General features: G+C 36.3%; 2 protein-coding genes across 9 annotated transcripts in view; one reads left to right on the forward strand and one right to left on the reverse strand.

Annotated features, from left to right (window-relative positions):
* Positions 1-9,648, forward strand: part of AKNAD1 (AKNA domain containing 1) — a 42,678-nt gene extending 33,030 nt beyond the window's left edge. The window contains exons 12-17 of one of the 6 annotated variants that reach the window (XM_077120043.1): positions 217-339; positions 433-504; positions 3,028-3,109; positions 8,366-8,495; positions 8,744-8,799; positions 9,248-9,360. In XM_077120043.1, coding sequence (XP_076976158.1) covers positions 217-339; positions 433-504; positions 3,028-3,109; positions 8,366-8,495; positions 8,744-8,799; positions 9,248-9,254 — 470 coding nt within the window. In that variant the 3' untranslated portion in view covers positions 9,255-9,360. Of the gene's footprint in view, positions 1-216; positions 340-432; positions 505-3,027; positions 3,110-8,365; positions 8,496-8,743; positions 8,800-9,247 lie in introns of all 6 variants that reach the window. The other 5 variants (XM_077120041.1, XM_077120042.1, XM_077120044.1 and 2 more) reach the window with 5 other exon arrangements.
* A 5,760-nt stretch (positions 9,649-15,408) lies between these two features.
* The window catches only part of STXBP3 (syntaxin binding protein 3), a 128,945-nt gene continuing 119,572 nt past the window's right edge, over positions 15,409-24,781 (reverse strand). Inside the window, exons 16-17 of one of the 3 annotated variants that reach the window (XM_077120049.1) lie at positions 20,950-21,098; positions 15,409-20,047 (exon numbers count right to left, since the gene is read on the reverse strand). In XM_077120049.1, the coding sequence (XP_076976164.1) occupies positions 19,953-20,047; positions 20,950-21,098 (244 nt within the window). In that variant the 3' untranslated portion in view covers positions 15,409-19,952. The remainder of the gene's footprint in view (positions 20,048-20,949; positions 21,099-24,781) is intronic. The other 2 variants (XM_077120048.1, XM_077120047.1) reach the window with 2 other exon arrangements.

Here is a 24,781-nt window from a genome sequence, read left to right on the forward strand (position 1 = left end):
GACTTTCACGTAAGAACCGTTCCTTACAAAACATCTCAGTTGTCAGAAGGGGATCCCAAATGTTGCCTCTGGGCTGGCAACTTCCCTTGCTAACACAGCCGAGGAGGAAGAGGCCTCTTGCATAACCTTGTCCTCTTAGAACTCTGCTCTCCATACCACATAGCATGACTACCATCAAGAAACTCACATTTCCTTTTTGGAACTTGCCTCTTTCAGGTTCTGAGACAGAAGACAGCCTGAATTCTAATTCTGGCCCTGGGATGCAGGGTAACAAATGTGAGGACTGTGGTACTAAGATTCATAGCTCCCGAAAAGCCAGCAGTAAAGAACCACCTAAAGGTAACACAGACTTCGGGGCCTCAGAAAGAGGCATTAAGTGGGGACAGTTCTTCCCAGGCAGCGAGTCGTGTGTTTTTAATCTCTTCTTTTCAGAGTTCCATTATAGATTCAGCACCCCAGGACAGAATTACTGGTCTTTAGAGGAAAATAAAATCTCTTTGCCTTGTAAGTACATCTCCTGCATGATCACATCTATGTCAACAACCTATTCTTCCAGACTGAGGGAGAGACACATCACATTGTTTCCATCTGGGGAGCCCCTGCACCCCCCCCCCCCAAGTCTGCTCTCCAGGTCGCCAGCACTCACCTGACAGGCCCACATCCAGCCCTATACCTGACTGGCAAGAGGTGAGGTTGGGGTTGAGAGATCTGAAAACCTAGTGATAAAGGACTTTGGAAGTTAAGTGCTTTACCAGTGCAGGTTGATAACAAATCATAACTATTTGCTGAATAAATGAATAACCAAATAACCACTGCTATTGTTGTTATTATTCAGGCAAGCTGAACTTTAAATATCTCCCCACTCAAAGCCAGCATGTGTGGAAATAGACTATTTTTACAATTCTTAAACGTATTATTTCCAATTACCAATATGTTCTTATATTAACATAGAGTTTGCTCACGTCATGTTGTTAATTTCTTGCTGTCTTTGGAAAAAGTTAAAGTTCCACAAACATTTGTTTACAAAGATAAATAAGACATGATTCCTCCCTTCCAAAGAGTTTACAGTCTACTGAGAAAATCTCATACCCAATAAGGGCAGCAAATCTGATAAAGTGCTAAAATCAAGGTCAAAGTGTGCTGTTTTCGTTTCCATAAAATGGGTTGACTTAAACAATGGGAGTTTATTAGCTTACAGTTTTGAGGCTTAACGAAAGTCCAAATCAAGGTGTCAGCAAGGCGATGCTTTCTTCCTGAAGACCGGAGTCCTGTGATTCATGATCCTTGGCTCCTCTGTCCCCGGGAAAGGCTCTCCCTTCTCTTCCGGTCCCGTTGATGTAGCTTCTGGCTTCTGGAGCTTTCTCTTTGTCTGGATTTCATTCTCTTATAAAGGACTCCAGTAATAGGAGTAAGACAGATCCTGATTGAGGTGGGTCACAACTTAACTGAAATAACCTCATCAAAAAGTTCCTACCGATAGGAATGGATTAGATTTAGGAACCTTTTTTTCTGGGGTACATACAGCTTCAAACCACCACTGGTGCTAAGGTAATACCAAGAGGGGAAGGAAATTCTCCTTGTTTAGCCCCTGAAAGTTGGCCACACCTGACAGGGGCATATCGTTTGCTTGTGGGAGGGTTCTCTTCATACCTTTGGAACACTTCCTCTCCCTCTCTGAAAAATGGAACCAAGGGGAATTTTCCTACCTTTCATAATTGCCAATGCCCAAGAGTAAAGAAGGTCATTTACTTGACTGACTTCAGCTGTGCCTCTCCCACCCACCCCAGCTGCCAAATCCTCCAGCTGGATGTCTTTAATGTCTCCAGGTGACAGTCATTGAGACTGTGCAGAAGCCACAGGGCAGATTTCTTTACTGTGTCCTAGCTCACTGGGTCTCAAACCTCTCAGACCTGTTGTGCCAGGATGTGGATGAGGAAAGTGACACTAAGCCTGACCGTGATGACTCCGTTAGTAAAAGTATAGAGGCCAAGTGGGTGGAAGTCACAGGGGGGCAGCTTTTGCTCAGTGTGTAAAAGAAAAAACCTTCCAACTATTGGAGCTGATGGAAAATGGGGCCATTGCAGAGCATGAGGCCCCATCTGTAGACTGGGTGACTCTTTACTTTGTCAGGATGTTGTAAAGAAGACTGAACTAGAACTCATTCCAACTTTGAGATCGTGTTTCAAAATTAAATCCAAAATTACTTTTGGAGAATACCCAAGGAATCCAACTGAGCTTATTGATGTCTCTGCTCATCATTGCTCAAGTGTGGACTTTTCTGGCTTCTGCCCTGTCCTTCCATGTCAGAGGGACAGTCTCTCTGTTTATTGGATCAAGTGGGACCCTTTTGAGGGTGTGTGGTCAGGACTAGAGATTAATGAGTAAAACAGGAGGTCTGGAAGGACAAAGAGGGGAAAAACGAGAGAGAAGGAGGAAGAGGAGGGAGAGGTGGGGGGGTCTCAGTGACAGAGAAGGCAGGTTTTGTCGGATGCTGATTTTTCTCTCTTCCTTTCCTTGGCTTTCTGCTTGTCTTTGGTGACTTTCCTATTTTTACCTTTTTTGGTCAGTCTCTGTTTTTTGGAATTGTCTTAGTAACATTTGTTATTGACTCCTAGAATCATTGCTCCTACAACTGGAGTAGACTCTGGGAATTCATTTGGTCTAACCTCTTGGAATCTATTATTGTCTCCATTTTTCAGATGAAGTAGTTGAGCCCAGGGTAGTTAGACAACATGCCCGGGTCGCTCAGCTAGCACCCAGGGAACCTAGACTCCAGGTCTCTTGTCTGCTAAAAAAACTCTTTCTAAAGGTTAGATTGATTTTCCTCAATTCAGTACCAGTCAAAGAAATCCAACTTTAATCCCTGATTTAAAGTTCTTTTTGTTTTACTGTGTTCTCTTTCTTATTAAAGTTTTATAAAATATTTCATTCATAAAGAAAGTTTCAGAAAATTGTACCCACATGTCCACCATGTGGGGATCATTTTTGATGCTCTGAAAGTAATCATAGCTAATTAACATATTTCAGCTTTTTCAAAACCAAAAAGGATCTGTTCCCAGAGAACAAATTTGAAAACCTCTCAAGATGAATATGAGTCCATCCCAGAAAAGTAAGTAGTACTTTTTTATCAGTAACAGTAACAGAAACAGCCACTGTTGATTGGGTAAATATGATGTGCTTATTGCTGTAGCTGCCTGTCCCAGATCCCTTAAATCAAAAGTAGTAAAGCCAGGGTTCAAATCTACATCTAATACTTCATTCATTCAACAAATACTTGCATATCAAAAACAGGGTACAATGCTAGGTGCTGAGGACACAGTGGGAAAGCCAACCAGTGTCCCTGACCTTGTGAAGCTTACTTTAAATTATTTTTAAATTTTATTTTTAGAGTAGTTTTCAGTTTACAAAAAGTAGAATTCCAATATGCCCCCCCTCCTCACATTTCTTCTATTAATAGTGTTCTGTGTTAGTGTGGTACATTTGTTAAAATTGATGAGCCAATTTGATATATTAACTGGAGTCCATAATTTACATAATTTACATTGACTCACTCCTTGTGTTGTCCAGTTCTATGGGTTTTGACAAACACATTGTGTTATGCATCTACCAACACAGGATCACACACATTAGTTTCACTGCCTTAGAAATGCTCTGTGCTTCATCCACTTATCCCTCTCTTCCTCCCCTCTAAGCCCCTGGAAACCACTGATCTTTTCACTGTTCTTATAGTTTTGCATTTTCTAGAATGTCAGATTGTTGGAATCATACAGTATGTACCTTTTACACAATGACTTCTTTCTCTCAGCAGTATGTGCTTAATGTTTCCCTGTAACTTTTCCTGTGCCTTGACAGCTCATTTGTTTTCATCACTGAGTAATATTCCACTGTATGGCTATACCACAGTTTGTTTATCCATTCAGCTTTTGAAGGACATCGTGATTGTTTTCCAGATTTTGGCAATAGTGATGCTGTAAACATCTGTGTGCAGGTTTTGTGTGGACATAAGTTGCCAACTCATTGGAGTAAATACATACAGGCATAATTACTGGGTCAGATGCTAAGACTACGTTAGGGTCTCCTGCATGGCAGGCGAGCATTCTACCACACAACTGGTTTTTCTTCTTTAGCCTGTTATGATGGATTACGTTAACTCATTTTCAAAGGTTGAACCTGGCTTGCATACTTCAAATTCTACTTGATGGTGGTATATAATTCTTGTTATACATTGTTGATTATGATTCACTCTTATTTTGTTGAGGGTGTTTTACATCTAGATTCAGGAGAGATATTGGTCTGTAATTTTCCTTTTTGGTAATATCTTTGTCTGGCTTTGGTGTTAGGATAATGCAGCCCTCATAAAATGAGTTAAGAAGTGTTCTTGCTCCTTTTTTTTCTGGAAGAGATTGTAGAGAATTTGTATAATTTCCTCTTTAAATTTTGGTAGAATTCACCAGTGAAACCATCTGAGTCTGCTGCTCTCTGTTTTGGAAGTTAAAAAAAATTTTTTTTTCAATGTGGATGGTGGGGTCACATTTCATTCTTTTTCCATGTGAGTATCCCGTTACTGTAGCACCATTCGTTGATTTTTGTTTTGCTTGTTTTTTGGGGGGAAGTGCATGGACTGGGAATTGAACCCAGATTTCTCTCATAGCAGGTGAGAATTCTACCACTGAACTACACTTGCACCCCCTGGAAGCTTATTAATTTTTAAACTTAATTTATTTGATAGATATAGGCCTGTTCAGATTACCTTTCCTTGTGTGAGTTTTGGTACTTTTCAAGGAATTTGTCCATTTCATCCACATTATCAAATTTATGGGCATAGAATTCTTCATAATATTCCTTTATCCCTTTAATGACCCTGGGATCAGGTGTGATGGCCCCTCTTCCATTTCTGATACTAGTAATTTGTGTTTTTTTTCCTTTTTTCTTGGTTAGTCTGGCTAGAGGTTCATCAATTTCATTGGTCTTTTCAAAAACCACCTTTTGTTGAATTGATTTTCTCTGTTTTTCTGTTTTATTTTTATTGATTTCTGTTCCTTTACTATTTCCTTTCTTCTGCTGCTTTGGGCTTAATTTGCTCTTCTTTCTGTAGTTTGCTAAGGTAGAGGCTTAGATTATTGATTTTAGATCATTCTTCTTTTCTAACATATGCATTCAGTGCTAATTTTCCTCTAAGAACTGTCTTTGCTGCATCCCATACATTTTAAATTTTTATTTATTTATTTTGTATGGGCAGGCACCAGGAATCGAATTTGGGTCTTGGGCATGGCTGGAGAGAATTCTACCTGTTGAGCCACTGTTGCACCGCCCTCCCCCATACATTTTTATAAGGTGTATTTTCTTTTTCATTTAGTGAAAAATATTTAAAAATTTCTTTTAAGAATTCTTTGACTCATTGTTCTTTAGAAATGTGTTGTTTGATCGCCAAGTATTTGGGGATTTTTCAGCTGTCTTTATTATTGATATTTTTAGTTCAATTACATTGTGGTCTGACAGTAAATCTTTCTATTTCTTTAAATTTTTTAAGATGTATTTTTTAAAAAACGTTTAGGAGGTATTTTAAAGACCAGGATGTGGTCTATCTTAGTGAATGTTCCATGTGAGCTTAAGAAGTGAATTCTGCTGTTGATGGATAAAGTTGTCTGTGAATGTCAGTTACATCTGGCAGGTTGTGGTTTTGTGCAGTTTTGCTAGAAAATCCTTACTGATTTTCTTCTTGCAGGAACTGTCAATTATTAGCAGAGGAAGCTTACTTTTTGGTAGATAAGCCAGTCTTTTTATGATCAAAAAGCAGTAGAGTGCTACTGACCTGATTTGGGGGTTCAGGAAAGCTGAGCTTCAAAGGATAAGTACAAATAAACTAACAAAGGGCTTGAGAAGGGGAGTGAAGAGCATTGCAGTCTGAGGTGGGCTGGCCCTTGATAGTTCAGGAACAGGGTAGCTGGAGCCTAAAATTAAGGAGTGGCAGGGAGGCAAGCTGAGGCTAGTAAGGGAAGGTTGGCAGGATGGGCAGAGTCATACTCTGCAGGAGCTTGTCGGCTATGGGAGGGACAATGAGAAACCAATGAGGTTTTTTCTTTTTTATAATTGACAAACCAAAATAACATACAAACATGAACATTCTTAACATACAAACATTCCATATATGGTGTACAAATCAGTGGCTTACAGTATCATCACATAGTTGTATATTCATCACCATGATCATTTTTTATTTTGTTATTTTAAAAAATTTATTTAGTCTTTATTTTCTCACTCACCTGCTCACACATTGGATAAAGGGAGTGTCAGTCATAAGGTTTTCACAATCTCAACAGTCACAGGATAAAAACTAAATTGCTGTACAATCGTCATCAAGAATCAAGGCTACTGAATTACAGTTCAATTGTTTCAGGTATTTCCTTTTAGCTATTCTAATACACAAGAAGCTAAAAAGGACTTATTAAATTAGAAGTCCCTAATACAAGAATATCAGGAATTCCCAAAGTGAAGTTTAAAAAAAAATTTTATTGATAAAACAACATACAAGCACATACATTTAAAAAAATTTTATTAATGAAATCAATCCACATGCAACACAAACATTCTTAATGTATGAACATTCCATACTTGGTGTGCAATCAATGGCTCACAATATCATCATCACAGGGTTGTATATTTATCACCATGATCATTTCTCAGAACATTTACATCACTCCAAAAAAAGAAATAAAAAGAAAAGTCTCACGCATTCTTTACCCCTTCCCCTCCCCCAGCACATACGTTCTTTACAAACCTTCCATGCATGGCGTACAATCAATGGCTCACAATGTCATCACATAGTTGTATATGCATAACCATGAACCAAGATCATTTTTTAGAATACTTGCATCACTCCAGAAAAAGAAGAAAAACTCATACATACCATACCCTTTACCCCTCCCTCTCACTGACCACTAGTATTTCCATCTACCACCAATGGAATTTTTAAAGCAGGGAGTTTTAAAAGTTTTTTAGGGTTTAGGCCAAATAAGAGGCATTGTAGCTGAAATGATGGTAGCTTGGTCTAGGGTGGCAGAGGTAGAAATAGAGAAGTTAATGGAATCAAGAGCTACTTAAGACGCAGAAGCAGTAACATAGCAGAGTGGTTGATTGCTCAGGCTCTGGAATCAGACTCACTCGATTTGAACCCTCTATCCAGTGTTTAAGAACGGGGCTTCTGGAGACTTCTTGGGTTTGCATCTCTGTTCTGAGCTTACTTGACCTCTCCAGTGCCTCACTCAGATCCCATATGTAAAATGGGAATAATAATAGTATCAAACTCATTGAGGACTGAGTTAACATATGTAAAGCACTTAGAATGGTAGCTGGCTCACAGCAAGCACTAAGCATTGATGGTTGTTGACTGATTGGATGTGGGAGAGATGGAGGACTGAAGCCCATGCTTTTCCCACTGAACCATACTACCACCTGCCCTCCTGATGATAAATCACCTCTTTCAACTTATCTGTAGAAGCAACTAATTTGTTAAACTAATCTGTAGAACCAACTGATGTTAATATGCTATGTGGGGAGGGATGGAGGGAAGCTTCGAGGGTCACAAATATGAACTGGGATTTTCTGGAAATGATATCCCTCACAAATGGTATATGTACCAAAGAAGTAAGGCTTACAAGTCAGGGGAAGAGGTGAGGGTGGCTTCGTGGCAGGTCTGCTGGCAGGCAGGTTCCTGTGGCACCCTTGAGGATTCCTGTTTATGGTTGTGCTCAAGTATAACCAGATGTAGCTTTCACAACACTATGAAGAGAATGAAATAAAACCCCACAGAACTATGCAGTACAACCTAGACAACTGTACATAGTGGTCTTGCATCCCTCATTCACCTAGTGCAGACTTAAAACCAACCTTGAGAGACAGAATCATGTTACAGCATCTTAGTCCAGGGGAGCCTGTTTATGTAGAGAGGCTGTTTTTCTTTTTCTACTGCTGTTGCCTTCTTGCTGTGTGAGCTTACTGAACCAGATTAAACTAAACCCAAGATGCCAGCACATTTGTGTGTATGTACTTGTTTTATAAATATGTAGAGGCTAGTTAGGTTAGTTTCAAAGAATGAGAGGGGTAAAAGTCTCTCTGGAGTTTTACCTCTTTGTGGACCAAAGGGAAAGGAGACAGAAATTCCAGGAGGAAATGCCCTTCTTGGGTATGGCAATAAACATTTTCTGAAGCTCAGCTATAGTTGCTCAGCCACAATGGTACTATGAGAGCCAGGAAAGGCAAGGAATGCATCACTCCCCTCTCCAGGGCCTTTACTGAACCACAGAGCTGACCTGAGTGTGTTGAGTGTGGTGTTTTACACTAGTATCAATGTGCTTTTGCCTTCTAGAAAAAATCTTAAGGCTTTCAGAACCTACAGTTCAGACTTTGCTACATCCTCACCCCATTTCCACTCCTGCAGAACATCTGGAAGCAAATCTTTATGTGACTTTCGGAATATCAACAAAATGGAATCTGAGGTGAGGACTTAAAGTACATGTTCTAGAATCCTTGCAGCTCATAAGTTTGGTTTTGATGACCACAGAACCGATGGCTTTTAAATTATTTACAGTATGGAAAGGACAGAAAATGCTCTGCTATAAACAGTTTTATGCTCAACACTAAATCTAAAGACACACAGCCTTAGTAGCCACATGGTTTGTATTATCTCTAAGTTCCCAGGGAAATTTCCAGGAAAATGTGTTTTAGGGGTGGTTCTTTTCTTCAGCCACAGGATTCCACTGGCCCAGACTTGAAGACACTGAAGTTTGTTCCAGTGACACGGTGATTAGCTGTTTGCAAACCAGTAACTTGGATTCCCAGGCCACATTCAACTGCTTCCTCACGCATGTGCTGTGTCCCTTGGTGCCCTCTCTCAATGGCTGTGGCCCCTAAATCCCCTTCAATGTTCCCCCCTCCCCCAAGAGCTTTTCTTCCTCTCTCTCATGAGTCTCTTTCTCTGTAGCAGGGAAACAGCCCTGCAGGTTGCCGACCTCTACCCTCTGATTCATCCTCATCAGTCACGTGTTGGTCTTTTTTTTGTTCTTTTCCCTAACAAATATATTCCACGTCAGACTGGTTTCCTAGGAAACCAGGCTTTAAAAACAGAAATAGACTGTGGAAAAAAGAAAACCAGAAATTCCACCTTGCAATGTTTAATAATGAGAGAAATCAATTAGCAGGAAAAATAGTAAGCTTATGTAACTAAAATGTGTGCACTTTTCCCCTGTAGATTTTAAACTTGGCTTTGGATACTGCCCTAAGGACAGCAACCGTTTTAAAAGAAACTACTGATCAAATGATTAAAGCTGTTGCAGAAGATCTTACCAAAGCACAGAAATGGAAGAATCAAAGAAAACATGCCTTGTTCTACCCAAGGAAACCAATGAATTAGGAAGAAAAAAAAATGCAAAGACTAGATCTCTGAAAAAGAAAAAAAAAATTACTTCTTACACATTTAGGAAGACGACTTTCCAAGGAAACATCAAAATCATAAGTGGGTAACACAAGAACTTAACTGAAAAAAAAAAAGGACCTTTGGTTCTTAAAATCAAAATCAACCAACAAGTATTTATTTTAAAATAAAATATATGTTCTTCCTAACCCATAATAAAAGAAATCAAAACAATACAATATATTTTTACTTATTAGTCTCGCAAAGCTCATGTTTGAAAAAACCCAGTGTCAGTGAGGATGGGAGAAAACAGGTATTCTGATTCATTGTTGGTGGAAACATTAAATTGGTACAACCTTTTGGGAGGCAACTGGAAATATCTGTCAAATTCTAAGAGCACTTACCTTCCGACCATCAATTCTACCACTAGGAATTTATTTGTGAGTTACCCAAAAAGTACACCATAACTGGTGCAGGATGGCCATTGACGCACTGATGCCAACAGCCCCCAAGTACGGCTAGTCTAATGCCCTGTATGACAATTAATGCCTAATACAGCCATACAATTTATACTCCACAGTCACTGAAAAGAATGAGGGGGATTATCTGTAAATTCGTCAACGAAAAAAGCAAGATGCCAAATTATAGTATAGTGTGATCTCACTATGTATGTTCTTTAAAGGAAATACGTATTTTCTAGAAAAATAAGCATCTTAAGTGGTTACCCCGAAGAAATGGAACTGGGAGTTTTGTCTTTTTTTGGCTGGGGGAAATTTTTACTTTTCATTTATTTTGAGTACACGTATGAAATTCTTACCATGTGCTTATATTAGAAATTAAAATCCTTTGTTTACAGACCGCTTGGACTCAGAAATATGCAATTGCTATTGCCAGTCTTTGTGAATAGCTGCTATTGCTATTTCATTCCAAGGTTATGAAAATTGGGTCAAAAGTAAATTGTATACCAGGGATTAAGTAAATTTGTAGTGATTCTTATAGGATGCCAGAGTAAGTAAAGCATTTGATTTGTTTATTTAATTTCGGACTGATTTATTACATCCTTAATGATAGAACAGCAGGTTATTGGCTTTCCCCCCCCTTTCCTGAGGCCGCTTAACTCCATTCACTCCATTCAACAATAGATTTGCCCAGCCCCCATAACTGGGCTCAGTGGTGAGGAAGGAGTTGAATCCATTCCCACGGTGAAGATTTTTGTACTGACCAAGGCAGCTGCTATTTGTCTAACCAGCTGGAGGATGGGCTATTTTTAACTTTGGGGCTTGGAAACTGGATTAGGATACCTTGGAAGAGATAAAGCAGAGGCTCGCCTGATTGTATCTGACTTTGTGGCTAAATTTATTTTAGGCTGTGGCACTATAAGGAAGGCTGTGAAGTCTTATGATAGTATTCTAAGACAAAAAAAAAGGTAGGTATACTGCATATGTTCTAAGAGGTTTCTAGTTTTATCACATATCTAAATTTAATTGCAACTTGTTAACCTGCTTTGTATGCCAAGATCACAGTCCCGCCCCCCACCCCCAACTCTGGTTTGGTTCAAGTGTTTCATATAACTTGTTAGTTCCTAATCTTTTTTGGGGTTCATTCCTCTTTGAGAATCTGATGGACGATATGGATTCTTCCTCCCCTCTTCCCCACATTCCACCTTCCCAGAGAAAAATAATATATGCATACATAATTTCACACATGATTTTAAGATATTCAAAGACATCCTGAAAGCAATCATGGAACCCAGTTTCAAAAGGCCTACCATAAACAAATATTCATGACCCCTCAAAGTGACCTTTATAGAAATCTTGCAGTTGTCATTATTTTTGGTTTTAAAAATATATGGCCTGTTCTAGTTTGCTAGCTGCCAGAATGCAATATACCAGAAACAGAATGGCTTTTAAAAAGGGGAATTTAATAAGTTGCTAGTTTACAGTTCTAAGGCCAAGAAAATGTCCCAATTAAAGAAAGTCTATAGAAATGTCCAATCAAAGACATCCATCCAGGGAAAGATACCTTGGTTCAAGAAGGCCGATGAAGTTCACAGTTTCTCTCTCAAGTGGAAGGGCATATGGCGAACAGAGTCCGAGTTTGTCTCTCCTCTGGAAGGGCACATGGTGAACACAGCGTCATCTGTTAGCTTCTTCTCCTGGCTTTCTGTTTTATGAAGTTCCCCGGGAGGTATTTTATTCTTCATCTCCAAAGGTCGCTGGCTGGTGGACTCTGCTTCTCGTGACTATGTCGTTCTGCTCTGCTCTGTCTGAATCTCTCATTCTCCAAAATGTTTCCTCTTTTATAGGACTCCAGAAACTCATCAAGACCCACCCAAATGGGTGGAGACATGTGGTCACCTAATCCAGTTTAACAATCACTCTTGGATTAAATCACACCTCCAGGGAGAATGATCTGATGACAGTTTCAAACATACAGTACAGAATAGGGATTATTCTGCCTTTATGAAATGGGATTTTGATTAAAACATGGCTTTTCTAGAGTCCATACATCCTTTCAAACAAGCACATGGCCCATAGCTGCCTTATTAAACCATACTGTCAGTGAAATTTTACATTTGCTTGATGATTTGGGATCATTTATGATCAATCACTATAACAAACCTAATTCAGGAGAGAAATAGGGCTATCTCCTCAAGGAATTCTGGAAAAGTGCTGGGCTCAGATTTACAAGGATAATTTTGTTTATCAATCCTATATAGCCTTAGCTGTCTCTACTTTCATGCAACTTTAAGTTTTCATAAAACTCTCTTTTAATTCTGCTCCACTAATAAACCAGAAAAATAAGTAAAAGTAACTGTATCCGTAGTACTGTGTTAACGGGCTCAGCACTGCCTGAGGGCCATGGCGCCTAAAGAAACCCTTGGTAGCGCTTCCACAGTGCAGAAGCCTCTGTGCTTATTTCCAGCGTGTAGCTGTGCTCTGCCTGCATGAGGTGGCCTGGCGCATGACAGCAGGACAAGCTGGGACTATTTGTAGAACAGTCATTCAGAGAAAGTTCCAGCTATCATGTAGGTTAAATAGATTATGCAAAAGAAAATATTTTAAAAATCATTCCTTTCAATTCTAATTGTTATTAATTATTTTAAGTAGACCAAATTCACACTAAATATGAATATAAATATAATATATATATTTTAATACCTCAAACATTGCTTTGGTGATAAAATTTTTACTGTTTCTAGAAAGTGGAAGACATTCTTACTTCTTTGATTTTAGAAGAAATTTGCTTGCATTCCCATAGGTTTCACAAAGAATACAAAATACCTAGGGCAGAAACGAGTTATGGTGGCATCATATCTTAAGCAACAAACTGCCAGAACTCGAGTCCTTTGGGACTCAAAGACAATTACCTTTTTTTCTTTAAACATTTTTTATTATAAAATACAACATATATACATATAAAAGCAATAAATTTCAAAGTATATTGTAACAAGTGGTTAAAAAACAGATTTCAGTTTCGTATGGGTTACACAAGCACAATTTCAGGTTTTTCCTTCTAGCAACAATTATCTTTTGAGTCTTTGTGAATTGCTGCTATTGCCCTGGGCAGTAAGAAGCCAAACTAGGAACAGGATTACTGAAGATATTTTTAAAACTTATTTTTTGCTAATATGGTTTAATGATATAAATCCACTTTACCTTCTAAACAAAGTGCATTTCAACAGAAAGCAAAACTGTGCTTCAGATACAGTGAATAAATGGCGTCAGCTGCAACAGTAAAAATATCTTTTTTTGGGTCTTGAATTGCTAATTTTTAAGGGAAAAAAGTTCTTATTCTGGGAATTGATGTGAGATAACCTCTATGTCTTCAAATTTAGTAAGAGATTTAGTAAACAAAGGCTCTCTACAATTCTAAGCCTAAAATTATATGGGAAATGTGAGAATCTCATCAGTGTGACAGGAAAAAGTAGTCACAGAGGTGTTAACTGACTGAATGAAAAGGCCAGTGTTTGCTGCCATCACATTTTTTTAGTTCCATTTGTCACCAGGCATGGGATTAGTTCAATATCTGTTTCAAACATGTACTAACCCTGGACAAAAAATAACCAAGGCATATAAGGATCTCAATAAAATGAAGACACAAAAAAATTAATCCTTTCTCTGGAATATGTACTGTTCTCATGCCTTGATATGTGAAGAGAGCTGTCACAGCCTTTTCACAAACACATCCACATTAAATTACATAACTTCTTTGTGCCTCAGTTTTCACAGCTGTAAAATGGAGTATTAATAATAGGACTTACCTTACAGGATTAAATTATTTACTATAAGCACTCAAAAAGATATCTGGCACACAGAAAACACTAAGTAAGCATTTGCATGTTATTATTTTATTATTACTTAGTAAAATAGCAAGGGATAAAATAAATGTATCAAAAATCATTAATTTTCTCTCTATAAAATATCTTCATGAGAATGAAAGACAAGCTAGACGGGGAGAAAATATTCGCAAAACACAATCTGGTAAAAGACTTCTATTTAAAATATACAAAGAACTCTTAAAAATTCAACAATCAGATAACAAAACAGCCCAATTATGAAGTGGTAAAAGATCAAAGACACCTCACCAAAGAAGACACACAGATGTCTTCCAATTCAGTAAGAGACTGTCCAAAAGCACTGAAAGAGACTCAACATATTTCACTAGGGAATTACAAATTGTAACAGTGAGACAGAACAGCAATCTTCTAAGAATGGTTAAAATCCCAGCCACTGACAATGGCTGTGAGGATGTGTAGCAACCTGAAGTCTCATTCATTGCTGGTGGGAATGCAAAATGATCCAGCCACTGGGGAAGACAGTTTTGCAGCTTCCTACAAAGCTAAATCATAGTCTTAACATCTGACCCAGTAATTGTGCTCTTATGTACTTACTCAAATGAGCTGAAAACACGTCCACACAAAAACCTGCACATGTTTACAGCAGCTGTATTCATTATTACCCAAAACTGAAAAACAACCAAGATGTCCTTCAAAAGGTCAAAGATAAACAAACTGTAGTACACCCATACAATGGAGTATTATTTAGTGATAAAAACAAATGAGCTATCAAGCCACAAAAAAAATCATAGAGGAACATTAAGCACATACTGCTAAGAGAAAGAAGTCATTGTGAAAAAGGTACATACTGTATGATTCCAACCCTATGACATTATGGAAAAGGCAAAAACTACAGGAAGAGTAAAAAGATCAGCAGTTCAGGGTTCAGAGGCTAGTGAAGAGAGGGATGAGTAGTGGGACCATAGAGCATTTTTAAGGTGGTGAAACTAATAATGTGATCCTGTAATGCTGGATACATGACGTTATGCATTTGTCAAAACCCACAGAACTGGACAACAGAAAGAGTGAGCCCTAATGTAAACTATGCACTTTAGTTAATATCAATATTGGTTCACTTGTATCAGATGTATTACACTAATGCAAAATGTTACTTACAGGGGAAACTGTGTGTATTATGTGCACGAGCACGTGCCAGGGTAGGAGTGGAGTTGGGGTGCATATGGGAACAATCAGTACTTACTGTTTGATTTTTCTGTAAACCTAAAAGTGCTCTAAAGAATAAAGTCTATGAATTTAAAAAAATTAATAAAAGAATGAGTAAGCTCTTTAAGAATTGATATGGAAAAACTCCAAGTTATACTGTTAAAGGAAAAAAAAGCAAGGGCTAAGCAGTATTCATATCATGGTGTCTGTTTAACAATAATAGTGAATAATGAGAATATGTATTTGTACACAAGAAACTGAAAAATCTGTCTGGAAAAAAAAACAATAGAAGAAAAGATCCCATTCACAATGGAAGCGTGAAAGATATTTTGGCAATATGCAGTACATATATATATATATATACATATATATATATGAAGAAAATGAAGATTCTGAGGGTCAATAAGATTTAGGTAAATGAAAAAACATTCCATAGTCTTATCAAGTTTTAATATCATAAAGATGTCAATTTTTCCTAAATTAACTTATACATTTAAAGCAAACCCAATGAAAATACCAAAATAACTCTGTTTGGGAACTCAACAAAATTAAAGTTCATGTAGAAAAATAAACGTGCAATAGCCTAAAAATACCTGAAAAATAATAATTCAGGTGTGGGTTGAGTAGTGATTAATTCCACCAGATATTAAAATACACCATGAACCTAAATTGATAGGGAAGAAAAAATACAAACTATACGTCAATAAAACAGAATACCAAGTCCATAAAGAGATCAAAATATAAATGGAAGTTTAGTTGATGATAAAAGTAGCATTTCATATTAGTTGGGTAAAGAAGGACCGCCAGCTAAAATGTGGTAAAACATCTGGTTGTTCAGAAAGAAGTAAAGCTGGATCTCTGGTTAAATACCATATATGCCAGTTTGAAAGGATTTATGCACCCTAGAAAAGCCATGTTTAATCAATCTCGTGGGAGCAGTTTTTTTCTACTCCTTATCCAGTACTATAGGTTGGAAACTTGATTAGCTTATCTCCACAGAGATGTGACTCAATCGTGGGTACTAAACTTGATTAGATGGAGACATGTCTCCACCTATTCTATGTGGGTCATGATTAGTTTACTGGAATCCTATAAAGGAGGGGACATTTTGGAGAGAGTTCCTTTTGAGAACGAGGAGAGAGCTGCAGAACCACGACAGAATGATGAACGAACCATGGAATTTAACAGCCAGTGATCTGTGAAGATGAAAAAGGGGAATGCCGCCAGGGAGTTTCGTGAAGCAAGAAGCCTGGAGAGAAAGCTAGTAGACGTCGCCCTTTTTGCCACGTGCCTTTCCAGTGGAGAGAGAAACCCTGAACTTCATCGGCCTTTCTTGAGTGAAGGTAACCTTTTGTTGGTGCCTTAATTTGAACATTTTTATAGACTTGCTTTAATTGGGACATTTTCTCAGCATTAGAACTGTAAATTAGCAATGTTTCATAAAAAGCCATTCTGTTTGTGGTATATTGCATTCTGGCAAGTAGAAAACTAGAACACTGTATTAGTCAAGATTGAGTGCAGGAAACAGAAACTCCTTCAGATATTTCAAACAGAAAGGGATTTAATATAGAGAATTATTTCCTTTAAAAGGCTGGAGGAGTAGAAATCGGGACTACCGTACTTTTAAATTCAAGGTGACCCAGAAGACAGGAAGCTAGTGTTACTACTGCCTCGATCACTGCCTCATACCAATGAAGCAGATGATCAGGAACTATCTCTCCCACCTTTAGGACCTTGCTTATTCACTGGCAAAGCAACAGCAGATGGCCTCTACCTCATTTTTACCTTCCAAATTTGACCAAGTGCATTTCATTTGGTGGAACAAAACTGTTTAGAACCTTGCTTGCCTCAGAGTCCGTGAAATTTCATTTTTAGCCTTCCATCTCTGTGGTATGGGGTGGAATGGGCAGTGTGGAAGTGATACCAAGTGCTAAGAGACAATATCTGGCATATATTTTTATCCTGAAAACCATCCCAGATGGATGAGTTACCTGTAAAAAATAAAATGACCATCAAAAAGTTCTAAAAGAAACCATGGGTAAATTTATTATCATGGGTTGTGTGCTGTTATGTACCCCAGAAAAGGCCACGTTCTTTTAATCCATTCCTGTGGGTACAAACCTGTTGTGCATGGTATTTTCTGGTTAGGTTATTTCGATTGAGATGTGACATATCCTATTCAAGGTGGGTCTTAATCATTTACTGGAGTTAATCATTTTATGAGAGGATAAAAGAAAAAGCTGGGAGAGCTTAGACAGAAAAAGTCCCAGAAGCTCAGAGAGGAGGCCACTGGAATCAGGAGCTAAAAGCAACGAAATCCAGGAGCAAAGGATCAGCAGACATTGGCCACGTACCTTGCTATCTGACAGAGGAACCCTGGATGCCAACAGCCATTCTTCAGAGAAGGTATCGTCCTATTGATGTCTTAATTTGGACATTTTCATGGCCTTAGAACTGTAAATTTGTAAACTAATAAATACCCATTGTAAAAGGCAACTCATTTCTGGTATGTTGCATTCTGACAGCTTTAGCAAACTGAAACAGTGTGCAAAAGGTATTTCTAAGTACAACATAAAATTAAGAAGCTTAAAAGAAAAGTAATAAATCTGTTTACATAAAAATTAAAAATGGAAAAAAACTGTAAACTAAGTGTGCCAGTTTGAATCTGTTGTGTACCCCAGAAAAGACAAGTTCTTTACTCCTCATTCAATATTTCTGGGAGGGATCCTTTTGATTGTTTCCATGGAAATAATAACCCACCCAATTGTGGGTGGTAACCTTTGATTAGATGGTTTCCATGGAGATGTGTCTCCACCCATTCAAGGTGGGGTTGTTTACTGGTGACTTTTTTTTCTTTACTGGAGCCTTTTAAGAGGGGAGCATTTTGGAAAAAGCTCTCAGAACCAAGAGAGCCAACAGAATGGAAAAACCCTGGGGAAGCTGTTGAACAAGCATGGAGAGAAAGTTAGCAGACATCACCATGTTTCTTCTCAGCATCCAGAGAAACCCTGAACACCATCAGCCTTCTTGAACCATCTCTGGATGGCTTAATTTGGATATTTTTATAGCCTTTCCTAAATTTGGATATTTTCATTGCCTTAGAACTGTAAACTTGCAACTTAATAAATTCCCCTTTTTAAAAGCTTTGGGGTCTGATATTCCAGCAGCTTATAGACTAAAATACTGTTAGAAGACCAACATCCAATTGAAAAAACTTATTTTGCAGTACATGACAAGTACTAACTTTCTTAATTTTATTATAAAGAGTTCATAAAAGTCAGTAAGAAAAAGACAAAATCCAATAAAAACATAGGCAAAAAATGTGAACAAGCAGGTAATGCAGTAATGAATATAAATGGGTAAAAAATGAAATCTTATTCAAAACAAGGTGCTTTTTGAAGAAACTGTTAGCTTGCCCAAAAGGATACTGTTGGGATATACGAAAAAAACTGAAATATAGATTATAAGCTTTATTATCAATATTTAATTTCTTGATCTTGTTCACTCTACTTAAGATGGTTACATAAATGAATACCTTGTTCTTAGGAAATGTACATGGACATATAAGTGTTCAAGAAACATAATGTATATAAACTATCCTCAAATCTTTAGAAAACTGATAGGAAGACAGAGGGATGGAATAATAGACAGAATGATACAGTAAATGTGGCAAAATGTTAAAAGTTGGTGGATCTGGATATCTGATAGGGGTATGTTAAAACTCTCTGTATAAGCTTAGTTTTATTTTTGTAACTGTCCTGTAACTTTGAAATTACTTAAAAAAAATCAATTAGATTGGCAAATTTGTAAGTTTAATGATTGTTAGCACTCATGAAGTTACTGTGGAAAAGGCACCATCACATACTGTTGGAAGCAGTATAAAATAATAAAACCTTTATGAGAAAAAACTTGGTGACATATATTAATACTCTAAATATACAAATCCTTTGACCAGGAATTTAAATTATGGAAATGTTTATGGAAGTTTGCGAAGGTACATGCCTAAACAATTCTCTATAGCATTATTTGTAAGAACAAAACTCTGAAAATGAGTGATACATGCAGACAGTAAAAAGCAAAATTTGAAATAAAGACGTTGCCTTTGTATAATATACACATCTGCAGGCATATCCTTATATTAATATTAGCTAGTCTTATACAGATATTAATTTATATTTTAAAAAGTAAATAGAGGCTGAGTGGAGAGATTATTGTGCGTTCTTCTTCTCTGAAACTTTCTGATTTACAACTTTTTAAATTCCTCTAAAAAACAAAGATAACTTTTGTAACTATATATTTATTTTCTCTTAGAATATTCATGATTATTTTTTGTTTTCTAAACATATGATTTAAAAACTATAAAATTATGTTCTTCAGATTTATCTAGCAAGACAGTATACATTGTGATATAATTCTATTTCTATTATTGACAGTGAATTAGTTTACACATAAAAGAACTTATTTCAGGTGAATGAAAAATTGCACTTATAGGAAATAATTCTAACATACATACACATTTACAATTTTAACTTTTAGAATCTCTTCATTTAAAATAATTCTTCCCAAAAAGCTATTCTTAGGAGTAAGACACTTAGGTAAGTATCTAACAAGTAATTAGTATGTACATAGGTGGCCATGAAAAGTTACTCCCACTCATATATTCTGTTCCAAAGGTGAAAAGATTTCCTTTTAGAAATCTTTTTTTTTTTTTTTTTAGCATGGGCAGACTCCAGGAATTGAATCTGGGTCTCTGGCACAGCAGGTGAGAATTCTGCCACTGAGCCACCAGCTGCACCACCCTAGAAATTATTTTAACATTTATTTTCATCATCTATAGGGCAGCAATTACATTAAATGATTAAAAACGGCAAATCCAAAGAGATATAGTCATAAACAGCACCTAAAGAAATGTTTTGGACAAGTAATTACTCCATAAAAACATTTACATTGTTAAAATTACATGATATCCATGGTAGCAATGCTCTCTTGATCTAAAATTAGTTGAACATATTAATAAGAATTCCCAAACAAACAAAAAAGCTATTCATCTTTAATAAAGGAGAGTTTATCTTTGGGTTTATTCAGCATCTTGATATCATCCAACAGTTTTTTGGGTGTTAAAATATGTGTAGAACCTGGTAGGGGAAAAAATAACTTTTCAGAGCCCAGCAGTTAAATCGATGTTTCCTTAGCTATTGTCATATCCTTCAAATATGCAAAGCACAGCAGATTGAGGCACTTTAACACAACCCTTCAGAAACACTGCCCACTCTTAGTACTTGTCTACTTTGTGCTATATACTGGTACACTGAAGAACAAAACTGAGGATTACTATGTCCTTCTAAGAGAACAGCAGCACTGTTATATAATAAAGAACCACTAAGCAGCACTGCAGACAGAGGCTTACTGAAATTGCACCTCTGTGGGTCAATAGCATGAGTTGATAATTGATAGTTTACCTATCAGTAGTGGCTTTACATGAATTCTTAAAACTAAATTTCACATAGTGCTTGACAATGTTAAGTTCACACCCACAAACTCTGTTCAAAATATTTCTGGAGGAGAAACTGTATTTATGCACCAAAAATTATTTAATGATGAGAGCAACAAAGGCATAGAATGTAATATTTGAAAGGAACATGTTCATTCCCTAAATATCAGGATTATTTAAAAATAAAATTATCAGAAAGGGCAACCAGAAAAAACTCGAGCATATCAGGTTAAAACATTCTATGAGTAAAAAAAAAAAACGTTTTGCAATCAACATTTTAGTCCTAAATGTAAAATACAAGACAGGTTTTTACTTTTATATTTTCCCATCTAGAATTTTTTTTTGTATGCTGTATGGAGGGGGTCACATTTCATTCTTTTTCCATGTGACTGTCCCGTTATTGCAGCACCACTTGTTGATTTTTTTTGGGGGGATGGGGGACATACACAGGCCAGGAATCAAACCTGGGTCTCCCACATGTCAGGAGAGAATTTTCTCCTTAGAATTTGTTTTTAAAATGAGAAAAGAGGTGGAAAAAAGTCTTACCAATAATAACTTCACAGGATTTATGTGTCTGAGAAACTTCATAAGCGCAGCGCATTTCAGAGTATGTAATTCCTCCAATAACAAAGATAATCAACTTTGACCCATTTTTTCGTTCCTCTAAATAATTAGCTCTGGGTTTCTGGCGAGCACTAAAGGAGAAAAAACCCAAAATGTTAAAAATATTTCTAAATATCTGTAGACTGTAGACTTTAAAAAAATATATTTTTATTGATAAAACAACATATAAACACAAACATTCTTAACATAAAACATTCCACACATGGTGTACAATCAATGGCTCACAATATCATCATATAGTTGTGTATTCATCACCATGATCATTTTTTAGAACATTTGCATCACTCCAGAAAAAGAAATAAAAAGAAAAAACTCATACATACTATACCCCTTATACCCCTACCCACTGACCACTAGTATTTCCATCTACTCAATATATTTTAGCCTTTGTTCCCCCTATTATTTGTTTATTTTTTATCCTTATTTTTTACTCATCTGTCCATACCCTAGAAAAAGGGAGAATCAGACACAAGGTTTTCACAAACACACAGTCACATGACAAATGCTATATCGTTATACAATCATCTTCAAGAAACAAGGCTACTGGAACACAGCTCTACAGTTTCAGGTACTTCTCTTTAGACACTCAAATACACCATAAACTGAAAAGGGATACCTACATAAATGCAAAAGAATAACGTCCAGGGTATGTTTGTAAACTTTTTAAAAGCCTAACTCAACTAAATTTAAAGTTTCCACCAATTACACTGATTTAAAAGAAATGACTTAACTACATTAAAAAAAGAGAACCAAAGTTAAGTAAGACAGCCACTTTAAGTTCCAATTTTTTTCTGACAGTGGGTTTGGACAAATCATTCAAAATCTATCTCAGCATTTTTTATCTGCAAAATAGAGCTAACCACCCTTATTTATTTCATAGGAAAAAATAATATACATGATGACTCTGAAGTTTCTTGAAATTAAAAAATAAAACTTGTGGCACTGACACAACAGTTCTGAAGACATGGCTAAGGGAAAGGAGGTGGTATTAATTTAGATCTGACAGGGTAGACCTTGCTGGAATTCAGTAAGGCATGATGGTAGGATGCTGGGTGTGGTATTAGAGTGGGTTCCAATACTGATTCTGGTTCTTTTCCAATTCAGAGGGGAATTCAGCAATTATTTAACCTCTTCATAAACCTCAAGGTTTGTTTCAAGGATTAAGTGAAATAATGTTTATAACACACTTAAGTATGGAATATGGTAATAGCAGGTGAGCATTTAATACAGGTATACTTGGAAATATTGCAGGCTTGTTTCCAGACCTGCACAATAAAGTAAATACGTAATAAAACAAACCACATGAATTTTTTTTGGTTTCCCAGTATATATAAAAGTTACATTTAACCATATTGTAGCCATTAAGTATGCAACAGCATTACATCTAAACAAAAATGTACATAACTTAAAATGTGACAAGACATGAAATGAGCACATGCTGTTGGAAAAATGGTGTCAACAGATTACTCAAAGTGAGTTAGCCACAAAACTTCAATTTGTAAAAAACGTAATATCTACACAGCACAATCAAATGAGGTATGCCTGTAAACAGTACCCATTTTTCTATCATTCCTTGTTATAGAGCTACGCTGTCCTATTTGGTAGTTACTAGCCACATGAGGCTATTCAAATTAATTTTAAAAATACATAAATTAAAATAAAATAAAAACGTGGCTACTGGCTATCATACTGGACAGTACAGATAGAGAATATCTTCCTCACTGAGGAAAATTCTATTGGACAGAGTTGCTCTAGATCATAGGAATCAACTCTGTTTACATTCCATACTGGTAAAAATTTTGAGGTTTTATTTAAAAAGTAAATTAATGTTTAAAGATAAATGTTTAAATATATTTTTAAATGAATATAAATTAATTTATAGATTATGTACACATACTAATAGTGTGTTAGTAAAGGTTTGTTTTTTCTTTTTAAGACAAAAATAAGTATAAATAGAAATTTTGATATTTTCTTCCATCACTTCCACCACTTTGGAAATCACTGTTTTAGATGATATCTAAGGTCATGCAATAGTAACTTAAAAATTTTTTTATTGTGGTAACATAACACAACACAAAATTTCCCATTTTAATCACTTTCAATTATACAATTCAGTGGTGTTAATTACTTTCACAATGTTGTGCTACCATCACCACCATCTATTACTAAAACATTTCCATAATTTCAAACAGAAATTGCACCCAAAAAGCATTAATTCCTCATTACCCATAAAGTAAACTTTTAATGATATATTTAGTTTAGTCTTTGGGATGGTCATTTCCATCTGTCATCATAAGGAATGAAGAGGTGGTAAATAATAGGGAGAAAAAGGCAATTAGCAGTTGGTTTTGAAATATGAAACAGGAACAAGATATATTCTTGTTCTTATACAACATAAGTCAAAGACATGCTAAAAATGCAACTTCGGTTTAAAAACTATTTTGAAAGAGGGAGAAATAGAATAAGAAAGCAGAATTACTTTACAGCTTAAAACAATCATATGAGTATAGTGATTTTCAAACTTCTGAATAGTAATTTTAGAACAGTGGGGTATATTTCATTTGTTTCATATTCATATGTAAGACAGTGTAACTAGGTTACAATAGAGATGGAAAAATAATGGCTGAGTCCCTTGATCCTGAGTAACTTCCTTCTAAAAAGCACCTAGAAATGTTGGTTAAAATAAGAGCAAGTTTCCTTCCTTTTTTTTTTTTTTAATTTTTATTTTGAAATACTTTCAAACTTGTAAGACAGTTACAAAAGTAATGCACACTATACAGAGCACTCCAACATATGCTTATCCCACCCCCAGCACCAGATACTCAGATCAAACAATTTTAGAATTCTGTCACATTTGCTACATCATTTCATCCATCTACCCATCCATCCATTCATCCATTTATCCATCCATTTTTCTGAGCTACCGCGTGTAGGTTGTATACCTCATGCTGCCTGAACATTTGATACTGCCATGTACATTTCCTAACAAGGATGTTCACCTGAAGTGCAGTTATCAAGTCCAAGAAATTTAACACTGAGATAAAGGGTAGAGTCTATATTCCAATTTTTCATGTCTCAATAATGTCCATTAATTTTTTTTGTTAGAGAAGCTGTACATTTACAGAAATAGAATGTATAAAATACGTAAAATACAGAATTCCCATACATCACCTTATTAACACCTTGCATCAGTGTGGTACATTTGTTATAATTCATAAAAGAACATTTTTATAATTGTACTGTTAATTTTAGTTCATTGTTTACAACAGCATTCATGGTGCTGTAGAGTCCTATGTTTTTTCCATTTAATTCTGATCCTAGCAAAATATATATGACCTAAAATTTTCCTTTACCCACATTCATGTATATAATTTAGTATGGTTAATTACATTCATAATGTTATGCTACCATCACCAACATTCATTACCAAAACTTTACAATAACCCAAATAAAAATTCCATACAATTTAAGCTTAATTCCCCATTTCCAACCACAACACAGCCCCTGGTAAGATATATTCTAGATTCTGACTCTGTTTGGGTTTGCTTATACTAATTATTTCATATCAGTGAGCTTATACAATATTTGTCCTTTTGGGTCTGGCTTATTTCACTCAAAATGTCTTCAAGATACATCTACATTGTTACATGAATCAGAACCTCATTCCTTTTTAACGCTGAATAATATTCCGCTGTATGTACATACATTTTATGTATCTATTCATCGGTTGATGAATACTTGGGTTGCTTTCATC

Source organism: Tamandua tetradactyla, chromosome 11, assembly GCF_023851605.1.
Source record: "Tamandua tetradactyla isolate mTamTet1 chromosome 11, mTamTet1.pri, whole genome shotgun sequence".
In the NCBI taxonomy this organism is placed as follows: Eukaryota; Metazoa; Chordata; class Mammalia; order Pilosa; family Myrmecophagidae; genus Tamandua; species Tamandua tetradactyla.